The sequence below is a fragment of the Cyprinodon variegatus genome, unplaced genomic scaffold (assembly GCF_000732505.1).
Source record: "Cyprinodon variegatus isolate N-32 unplaced genomic scaffold, C_variegatus-1.0 Scaffold171, whole genome shotgun sequence".
Taxonomy (NCBI): domain Eukaryota; kingdom Metazoa; phylum Chordata; class Actinopteri; order Cyprinodontiformes; family Cyprinodontidae; genus Cyprinodon; species Cyprinodon variegatus.
In genome coordinates this window covers 496,555-508,086 of record NW_015150624.1, presented here as the reverse complement: position 1 = coordinate 508,086, position 11,532 = coordinate 496,555, and the positions used below count along the sequence as shown (strand labels likewise).

The 11,532-nt window shown below is 36.9% G+C and overlaps 1 protein-coding gene across 2 annotated transcripts in view; it reads left to right on the top strand.

The window, feature by feature from the left end:
* Nucleotides 1–1,039: 1,039 nt before the first annotated feature.
* bgn (biglycan) overlaps nucleotides 1,040–11,532 on the top strand; it is a 21,576-nt gene continuing 11,083 nt past the window's right edge. The window contains exons 1-2 of one of the 2 annotated variants that reach the window (XM_015378389.1): nucleotides 1,040–1,224; nucleotides 6,901–7,165. In XM_015378389.1, coding sequence (XP_015233875.1) covers nucleotides 6,916–7,165 — 250 coding nt within the window. In that variant the 5' untranslated portion in view covers nucleotides 1,040–1,224; nucleotides 6,901–6,915. Of the gene's footprint in view, nucleotides 1,225–6,898; nucleotides 7,166–11,532 lie in introns of both variants that reach the window. The other variant, XM_015378388.1, reaches the window with a different exon arrangement.

Sequence of the window (11,532 nt, the reverse complement as noted above, 5' to 3'; positions counted from 1 at the left end):
TATCTATCTATCTATCTATCTATCTATCTATCTATCTATCTATCTATCTATCTATCTATCTATCCTTAAATTTCTGTATACAAATGAATATAATGAAAGATGGGATGTGCACTTGTATACTTCACAGAATCATCTTTCCTGCAGTCTTTGCACATTAAGATCCTTTTCTTTGCCAGTTTGCTCCTGACTTTCCCTTCTTCCTACAAGCATCCCCAACAGTTCCTTGAGAAATTTAATAGCTGCCCTGTCCTATGCTTAGTCAGACAGGAGAGGAAACACCTATGATTTTTTTTTTTTTTTTTTATCTCTTGGCACGTACTCACTATCCGCACCAAGTCTAGACTTTAACTGGGAGATTGTAACATACAATTATCCTTTGATGTAAACCATACTAGTAAAGCTGTAGCTCTCATTGCCAAGCTGAAAATTTTAACATAGCCCAGGGTTAAAGTCTTTAGCACCTTCTCAAAGGTTTGCTTATAGGATGGCCTTGTATCTTAGATCCATCCTCACTCAATTTCCCATCTAAAGGAAAAGCATCCCAACAGAATGATGCAGCCAATACCATGCATCATCTTAATGGGGATCTGTTCAGGATAATATAGAACAGTGGATTTGCTCCACTGAGAGTCATAGAAATTTTCTATGTATAAATTTGGTTTAATCTGACTTAAGCACCAGATGTTTCATGTAATCTTTAAACCTCTGACCACTCAGCTGTGTCCCTTAGCCTTCCTGACACTGTTTGCACCCTAATTCCCCCCACATCTGATGTTTTTTTTTTTTTACAGAACATCTAAAAGAAAACACAATTCCTAGAGATGATTAATAAAGATGATAATTCAGGTCCGCTTCTTTATTTGCCCACTTCTCAAAAAGAATGAGCCTTTTGCTCAATGACTATCCAATTACTTTTTCTAAATGATTTCCTCAATCTCACCTCCTGCTCTTCCCATTACTCAAAAATGGAGCGAGGAAGGAGGCTGGCCTAACTTTTTGGGCTCCACTCTGCAGACACGCAGTCTTTCCCCGAACGTCTCTCCAAGGAGCGCAGTGAGAGAGGAGCTGCCGCTGGATGTGAGAGGAAGATTATCCCTAAATGTGATGAAAATATTACAGCTCGTATAAAAATCTTCCGAGGGGGAGGAAAACAACATTTAAAAAGCAGAAAAACTCCTTAATCCTGATTGTGCGGAGATAATATATTTTTTCTTCATAAAAAAGGTAGGAAGTTTGGTTAATCTATATGCTTTGTAAAGTAGGTTGATTTTGAATAGTTTTGATTTATTCCCGGCTTCTTAATTTTTAATCTGTAATTGGTTTGAAATTAATTTAGTCATTTGTACATACAGTAGCCTACATTTATTTACTTATAGGCTACGTTATTCACTATAGAGGGTGATCAGCTGTTATTAACTCAGATCTAGTGAAGAGAAGTGGAAGCTATTTAAGAAAAGAAAAGAAAACCAACCTAAAAATATTTTACTCGACATGTTTCACTGCATGCTTCACGTCAATTGACACTTTTCTACTCGGACACTAGATGGCGCAAAAAACATCAATTAATCTCAGACTAAGTTCTTAAGCAGTAGTTCTACTTTTTCTTAAATTAATCCCTAAATCAAGTCAAGCTTATATCTAAATAATATCTCAATGCAACAAACTTCCTCATTGAAAGGATCTGCAGGGTGGAGTACCTTCATCCTGCTCTCAGATCACCAGATTTAAGGGCCTTTAAGGGCCAAAAATGTACTTTTGCTCAAATGTTGTCTTGTTTAATTATTATTATTTTTTTTTTTTGTTGAGGCACGTTGTGATTTTTTTTAATATTAAAAGTCGCTATAAAAATACACTGTTCCTTATAATATGCAGCTGCGTCCCAAAGGAAAGTCCTGTGTTTCTAGTTAGTTGTTTTGAGGTTTCAGAGAATAAAATATCAGTTGGAAAGAAAGTTCATGAAAAGGGTAGTTTGTCTGTTTGACTGAATCCTCAGACTGTGCAAGGCCAAGCAGCATTGTGTAAGGCTGTCTGAAAACTCGGTCAGACGGTGGAAATTGATGGTGTGATGTGTATGTTTCCTGAACTTCCTCCCCGCCTGCCTATTAGGAAGTCTGCAGGTTGACGACTATACACCTGTCTGTCTGTTTGCTCTCTCACTCTCCTGTCTGTATGTTGACCTGTTTTAACATTAACCTGTCTTATATCTTTTCTAATCTCTAATAAATCTATAGCAGGCAGAATTTTAAATCTTGAGTCTTTTAATCTATAGTGATAGAGAAATCCTTGGTTAAGACAATCATTTGAAGGAGACTCATCTACCCATGGGTGTGAATATTTACTTCAGTGGTCCCTCTGCTGTAAAAAGATTCTCTCTCTGTTTGTATCTCTGCATTATTCTTTCCTCTGCTAGGCTTTACTTGGGCCTCATTTCTGCAGGGCTGAAAAGCTTGCCACCACATCGAAGCTTGGCGGCATGAGAGAAGCTGCCAAGCAGTTACTTTTTTTAGGCACAGAAGTCACCAAATTACAGTCGCTGGTGCAGTTAACTCCACCCGAATTCGCTTACCGGACCCGCCTAGCAGTAACTGCATTCATGCCAAAGGAGGACAGGAATTAGGGATTGCTTGTGGGTTTTTTTCACATCCCTCTGAGGAAGTCTTGACACAGTGTAGTGAAGGAAATTTAATCAAATAACAGGATTATTTCCTATATATTGCTCGTCAACCACATACTTTGTATGTACAACACATACAGTAGTTGCCAGTAGGCTGTTGTCTCAGTTCAGAAAAAATCTACCGTTCTAAATGAAAATACAGACTAGGCCCTTGCATCGCCAGACCAAGCTTTGTGTGATATTTCATGCTCAGTTGGCACTAGGATCAGTTTAAACAACCATGGGATTTTAACTGGCACTCAGTGTTGATGTAGTGGCTGCCAGTACAGCAGCTACGAGATCCCAGCTTGTAACGGGTGAGCTCCCCTGGCTCGCCTTAACATTCAAAATCCAGCGACCACCAATGTCTGAAAAAAACAGCATTTATTGTGAGGATTGATGAGCCAAAAGTAGCGTTTTGTGTTTTTTTTAAATCAGAATTCTCATGTCTGGAGAACTTTGACACCTTGCCCAACTTGCAATGTTTCTGGTAGTGCCAAAAGGGTTTAGACTTGCATATAAAGCGCTCTTTTAGAACCTGACTATTCTCACAGATTTCAAAAGTGTTAAATGAGAATAAACCGAAACTGAGACTTAAAAAAACTTTAATTTGAATATACAAGGTTGAGAGGGTCCATGATGCTGTTAAAATGCAGGAGCATGTCTGTACAGATGCTTTACTGTAAAAAAAAAAAAATCCCTCATTATATAAATTCTTGAACTCTTAATGTTTCAACTACTCTATACAGCAGTAAACCACTAAGGTTTGTATATGAATGAAAGAAGTGTTTTATTTTCTCTTAGCTGTTCAGACTGCATCAAAAAGCTGTTGTGTCACCTGAAAAATTACAACAGCCATACAGTGCAATTGTCTGCTCATATAAAAACACAAGTAGTTTAAAATAAGTTTGAATTTTCCAGGTTGTATTATATATTTTTATTTGAAGATGCTCTGGGATTGATTGTTTTTTGTTTTCTTCCCTTAACTTTCCAAGAATATTTTTGCAGTTTTTCTACCTTTTTTCTGAAACCTTTCCAGAACTTGTTAGGCATTTAGGCCAGAAACACACAAGGTAATTTCTGGAACTTAGTCTTAACCTGAGACTTTCCAAAAATCTAGTGTCAATGTTGCTGGGGCGTAACAGGTAGTCTTTAAAAGTTATTTTGGAAATTACTGGATACTTTCCCAGAAATTACAGGGGATGTTCCTGTAACTTTAAGGTTCAAGTCTTTGAACTTACTAGGTACTTGATTTGCTGTAACTTCAAGATCACATTGTGGAGCTCAGCAGTTTTTTTGTTTTTGTTTTTGGTCTTCTTTTTTTGTACCTTTCCTAGGACTTATTCTATGCTATGTTCTTTTTAGAAATTATTATTTTCCTGAAATGTACTTAGCATTTTAAGAAACCAGGGGTAATTAGAAGGAGAAATATCACAGAAGAATGTTCTATATTAGAAAAAAAGAAGGGGGACCCAATAAATTCTAATACCATATGTGTTTTGGAAAGTGTAAGTACTGAATATAACTTCTAAGTCGACAGAAAGTACCTGACAGGTTATTGGAAAGTTACTTTTAAATACACTCAAATAAATTTGAAAACTGATCTTTGGGTTTAAGTGAATTACTTTGTAGGTTATGTGAGTTAACAACTAGGTTTTATGAAAGATGCAGTAACTTATCTTGTAATTAGGGCAACCCTTTGTCATTGCTCATGTGATGCGGCATATAGACGGCTAAAATATAACTCACTCTCTTTTTCTGTCTTACTGCTTCAAAGTTGCCTCTCTGCAACCAACTCTTTTTTTTGTTTTCGGTTTTCATTCTGTTGTCTGACCTCCCCCACACCCATGGTATTGTACACACACTCATAAACTTCACAACCCCACACATTTTAACAAAGCAAAAATAGCTGCCCATGCATGCATCCATCCATTAAAACCATTCTTGGCTTTTGGGTGGAAGGAAAGCTGAAGCAACAACAATTAAGATCTCTGCCTTTGCTTTGTTTTAATCAGAGTCCCGGATGTTTGACAGCTTAAAGCTTAAGTGAAGGGAGAGATGAGGAATTTATACACACAAACAGAAGAGCCAGATAAAAGTGGTTATTAGCCCAGCTTAACTGTGGGATGTAGTTTAGTCTTATCGTCTTGTTGTGTTTATAGCAGCACTACAAATCAGAACCACTGATGAGAGATCGGACCAGTTCATGTCTGCTTTGTTCCCATGATCACACCCAGTCCTGCAACTTTTTGTGTACTACTGCAGCTCTGTGGAAGATAGACAAATTGGAGCACTGGTGTCAAATTTCTAGATTTACAATGCATAGTTGCTGTCGCAGTGCAAGGAATAAACTGCTAAAATTGTCAGTATATAAACAATCCTGGTGGTGACTTCTGTGCAAAACCTACCTCTTTTGTGTGTCTTTGTATGTTGCATGCGATTATGAGATGTTGACTCTATAGGCTCTCCCTTTGTCCTTTTGGCTGCATTCCTCTGGTTAAGCCAAGGTCAGTGGTGTTTTTTGTTTTTTCTGCAAAATGGTATAATTTGGCAGCTATTTTCATTACAAAATAACTGCCTGGAGTGGGCAGCTTATGTTTCTGAGGCAGCTTTATATCTTGCACTGGCTCTTTGTTTCACTGCCTTAAATGTTCCTAAATATTAGCAAAAAGGGCTGAAATCCTTATAGTTGCAGATAATTGTATTGCACCACCTTCAAACTACCATCACTTCAGTTGCTTTTGACAATCTATAATGAAACTCAGCAAAAATCAGCTTAGAATGGGAAACCAAACACTTAGATGTATTTATTGTAAATTCGAGCATAAGGAACAATTTTAAACACAAAATGGCACATCTAAACATCTGAATGTAAATGACTCCAAATATTTGCTGAATCCTATTTATCATCCGTCATTCTCTTACTTTTGGATCTGACTATAAGAAAGACCTGTTTCAATCCCCTGTATCTTAATTCAGACATCTTATTACATCACAGCATGTTTCCTAAAGGTGTCCAAAGTAATGTTCGTGTGCTAGCTATTACCAGTAAAACTTTCCAGCCTACACACTAGAAATAACACACAGGAGGAATTAGCATGACAATGTTGGAGATTACAAGCTTTCAGGTCATTCTTGTGTCTCAATGTGGGAGTAGGTTTTACTTTAGTGGATTAGCCCAGAGGGTCACACTTCCTACTGTCACAATCAATTGGCCTGGAAAATCGGTTCCTTCAGGAGCTGCTGTTTTGTCTGACAGAGGTGATTGACTCATGGGTTTGTCCAGTCACTGAATGGAAGCATAAGGGAAGCAAAGAAACACAAATGCAAACATGATGAAAATCCAAGTGACCTCAATTAGTCTGTAGCGTGTCTGTGTGCACACCACCCTGACATCATGGAGACTGTTTCGCAACATCCAGACACTTCCTCCATAGTGAATGGCCAGCTTTGTTGGTTAATGGGAATAAACCTTTCCATCCTTATGGTGATTTATTCCTTGCTATCAGATTAGAAGGCAAAAAATAGACTGGCTCTCGGGGAACATTGGAGGGTGGTAGACGGAGAGTGAACATTTGGTGAGGTTTAGGAGACTTTTTCACTTGCTGGGTCCTTTTCTGGCAAATGTGAGAGAAGGAATGAGTGTGTTTCTCTTCTCTAGCCTCCAGCTGGAGTCTGCCTGTGAGGTGTGGTATAAACAGTAGGGGCCTTGTAATTAGGGATAAGTAGACCATTTCATAATATCCTCTGACCACTTCACTGACTCCACGTCAGTGGAAGGATTTCCTAGTTAGGAAGGTCAAAAAGTTTGATATGGGGCACTGTCTGTAAGTTATTCCAAATATAACACCTGTTCATTCCCATGAGTTTACCACCCTTTGTACACCATAGAAGCAGATATTATTTTCCAGATTCTAGAATTTTTTTTTGTCATTTGCACATTTTTAGCTGAACCTTTTCCAAAAAGTATTATTATTTCATTCTTTTTACCTCTTAATCAACTCATTTTAGCTTATATTTCCCAATCGTTATAAAGCATAATCAAGCTTTACTGTCACTGGTGTTAGAAAATCTAAAAAACAACTCTGAACAGCGTAATAAAATATAATCAGAAAGAGAAAGTTACAGTAAAATAACTGAATAGTATAGTATATGTAGGATGCATTGCAAGGTTTTTAGGAATAAAATGCATTGTGTGTGCCTGTATTCATATGCACTAAATCTCACCCTTCTGTATGTTTTCCCAGGTGCTTTCATCTAAGATGTTGCGACATTGCTCCCTCCTGTTATTGCTTTGCGGAGCCCAGCTGCTCTCTATCTCCTCTGCTTTGCCCTTTGAACAGAAGGGCTTTTGGGACTTTGCCCTGGACAGTCTGGAGAACGGCGGAATGATGACAATGATGAGGGATCAGGAGGAAGGTTCGGCTATAGAGGAGATCCCCTCTCCCGACGTGCCCACGTGTCCCTTTGGCTGCCACTGCCAGTACCGGGTGGTCCAGTGCTCTGATCTCGGTTAGTAAGAATGAATGTCAGAACACAATAAAATAGACAAAAAGAATGAGGAATGCTCTGTTACAGTGCAGATGATAAAATGTTGAAGCTCAGAGAGCATCAGTTTGAATGACTGGGGAGGAAACTAATTTAGTTTTACAAACATAGACATTGGGTCAAAAGGAAGGACTATCTGGTGGTTATTTTTACAGTGAAATAAGTCTCCTTTTGGGATTATGTGTCCCAGTTTTTGTATAAAGATGCTCAGTGGGAGACGGTAGTAGAGAGCAAAAAAATATGGATCAACAGCATGAGGGGAAATCTGGTAGAGGGAAATGAATTTTTTTGCACAAAAAACTGGATATTTCTTTATTCGATTTCTGCCTTTGGGTTAGTTTTTAATCATTTTTTTTTGTTTGTTGGACCACATACTAATTGTTTGATTAAAACAGGATGGAGGGAACAATGATATTTAGCTTAGAGGGATATAAACATGTGGCTCTGACTTGAATATCAGAAGGATTTCCAGATTAAATTAAAAAAATCATTTACTGTTATGATTTCCTTCACAATGACAAAGTTTAATCAAATGTGATAAAATCTTAGCATAAATTACTCCTTTTGTAAAGAAACTATATCTGATGGCATCAAAAGCTTTTTAATGTGTGTACAGTGAGTTTTTTTTTTCTTTTCTGGTTCTGTTTATAAGCATCTTGTGGAAATAAAAAATACAAAATGTTCTTGCTATGTGGAAGCTGCTAAATTTCTTTGGTCTTCCACGTCATATTCGTATTTTCTTCCCATTAAGCCTCAATAGGACAATAGGAAGTCTGTCTTTAGACATAACGGTTTTGTTGAATCATCTTTTTAAAGCCCTCTGTACTTTCTGTCCTGTCTTTTCTGCAGCAAGTAAATGTGGAAGTGTATAATTTCCTAGATGTCAAGTGCTTATTTAGAACAGATGTATTTTGGTGGTGGCGTCTGTCTCCTCTCAGCCTGCATCCCAACATGATGTTGAGAGTTTGTGTCGGTGGGGAACTGGGGGTTTAATTGGTGAGAGTGTTGTCAGTTTGTGTTTAAGCTTTTGGGATTTGTGGCTGATATAGGGGATGAGTTGTGGTTTGGGGTTTTTGAGGTTTAAAGGATTCACTTGATTTGGGACTTGGTGAAAGTTAATTTTTTTATGACACGTACGCAATAAATATTGAGGGGTGCTTGCTGAAAGCTGAATAAAAATGAGCTGGATGCTAATATCTTGTAAACTAAACAGTTGCATTATGATTCATGCAAATAAAACATTTTGGTCACATTGATAAAAGCCAATCAGTCAACCTCATATCAATATAAAAACCAGGTATAATAGGAGACAGTAAAAGACATTAAGTTGTACTTGACAAAGGCAGAGGGACATGTAAGGACTTTAGTGTCTTCTAAGTGTTATTAGTTCTGGCCTTCTAGTTCAGTCCTTCTCTTTCAAATAATGAAATGTTAAAGAAAACAGCTTCCCAAGATACCCAAAATACACCTAATCCCAAATGTAATCTTACTTCTGGCAGACTTAGGTTTTATAAGTAATCTTTCAATTTGACTAGCCTGTTTCCTCAGACCAGGAAGTTGTATTCTTGCTCTAGTGATGGGCATGGGAAGTGTTGCAAAACAAACATACATAATCAAATCCAGCAAAATTGACAAAAAGCTGGGTAGGAAGGTTGGATTGTTGCTATAAATAATAAGTAGAATACATCTTTTATTTAATTTAATAATTTCGTTTTGAGTAAAAATCTATATGCCTTTTATTTTTTATCTTGTATTGGATGCCTGTGTCTTCATTATCATTCATTGGAAACACACACAAATAGGATAATTGAATACATTTGAGCTTAACTGTAAATTGGCATCCACCTTGTTTACATTTAACAAACTTTCTTAATAATTTCATTATTTTAAAGGCTTATAGTATATATATATATATATATATATATATATACATACAGAAATGTAGAAAAAAAAACAAATAAAAACATGGAATCTCCTTTTGCATTATTGGGTTAATTCATGATATTTTAATACTTTCATTTAGTAGAGCAACTCTCTCGGAGCAATTAATGATTGGGTGACACTTTTATTTTAAAAATGCCCTATAAAGTTTAAAGTATAAATACTATCTGTCATCAATGTTGGCTTAAACTGAGTTGGTCAAAATATTACACTCTTATAATAAGGATTTTGTTTTTTTATTTTGAAAGGTATATCATAGCTTTCATTTGAAAATTGAAATAAATCTAATCTTTTTCACTGATCTAGGCCTATTATACATTTTCATTCTATTCTAGTAATAATCCAACATATTATGCAAAGCTATATATTAGGTATTTTTGCCATTGCATTACAGTATTTGTTATTATCTGGACTTGTTATTTCGGGACTTGAAGCTAAAAGGATTTTCTTCAAAACTAACCATTTAAATAATTTTCTAGTGGCAAAACTGAATGATACCATGAATAAAGCCACTGCAGCAGATCCCTTAGCTATGTGTGGGTGCGGTAATTGCCAGAGGAAGCTGCTGAGGGTTTGATCCTGTGTGGTGTCATGGAGGGTGTGGCACCACACAGACTTGGCCATATATCTAAAGTTAACCATAGTTGGACAGCTCTGGGCAGACTCCTGTGGGTCAGATGTGGTTGGTGGCTGACTGAGTCCCATCAGGACAGCTGGCACTCTCTCACCAGTGGGTCTTGTTGCATCATGCACTGGTCCAGATGAGGCTCTAACTTGGTTGATATTTGCTTACACATCATCTGACCACATCTGATACATATGTCCACGTAGCTCCGTGAAGTGGTGTTCTCCGTGATTGCTGGTTGTGCTCTGCAATGAGTCATTTCTCTGGAATAATGCAGCTATATTAGCTTTTTATTCTATTTTTATTTCTTTTTAAAACAGGACTGTTTGCAGTCAGTGTTTCACCTGCAATTGACAGCAGAGTCGGCTTGGAAAAATGGAAGAATTCAAGGATATTATTAGGAGTCAGACGGGGTGCTATACCTCCAAACTTTAGTCTTCTAAAATGTTAAAATGTGACACTTTACCGAGTCAATTTTTACTTATGCGTGAGACAGTGTCCGTAGTTGCCACAACCTCCTAGGTCAGCAAAGCTGAAAGTGTAGTGAATATTACAGACACTAGGGACAATTTGATGCAGCACATCAGATTGATCTCTTAGTTTAACGAGTCTAATCTGGCAACAACAATAAGAAGCTGCTAAAAATGAAATACATTTTTGTTGTGTCAAAATATTGATATAACATTCACTTAAACATTCACAGCTTAGTTTAAATTATTGTTTTTAAATAGCTTTTGAATGAATTCAACAGAGAACAGCATTATATTTAAATGACTTACATTCTCTACCACCTTAGTGCTGCTGAAGAGGCCAAATACACCATGGAGAGGCAACCTCACTTAGACATTTTTTTAAATCTTTGAGCTGCTGGAAATTATCGTTTGTCCCTCCATGAATGTTGTTAACTGTCTGCTAAAGCTTGTATAGAGGACAATTCACATCATACAAAAATAGTGGGTATGACATACAGATATAATACAAACAACATCAATATTGTCCACAACCCAACTTGAAACAAATCCTTCAGAAATCACATTGTTATCTTTTACCAATTTATAGCTAACTAAAAATGATTCCGTTCATTCATTTTAATTATGTCTGGTTAAATAGTCCCAGTTCAAAACACTTCAATACAATAAGGGATGAGCTGGTATGAAATTCTGATGGTAATAAGCTTAGGCAACGATATCAGTTTAACATCAATATTATGATTACAGCTGTACTTCTGAAATTTGAATTAGAATATAACAAAAAAATAAGAAATTAAAAGCTTTCTGAATAATCTTTATAGTCCCAGTTTAGTGGAGGCTGGTATTAGATCAGAGGTCTTGTGGTGAAATTTCTCCCCCTTCACTCCTTTTTAAGTGTGGATTCACACGTATGATTCCTGGCACCTGTATAAACTGCACATTGCAACTCCAAAACCCCGCAGAGAAGTAGTTAGCACTACCAACATGGTGGTGTTTCTTTCACTAATGCCTGATGCTTAAGGTAGCTTAATTTTAATATAAACTTTACCTTGAAATAGCTCAACTAGCAAATAGTGATGAGTGTTGCTAGATCTTAGACTTAGACAAACTTTATTATCATTTTGTGTGCAAAGAGTGTATAAAAAACTGTATCCTAGCTGTACTGCTTTCTCTTGTCTAACAACCAAAAAACTGACCCAATACAATTAAACCACATTCGTTTAAATTCACAACTAAGTATCCATCCATCCATCCATCCATCCATCCATCCATCCATCCATCCATCCATCCATCCA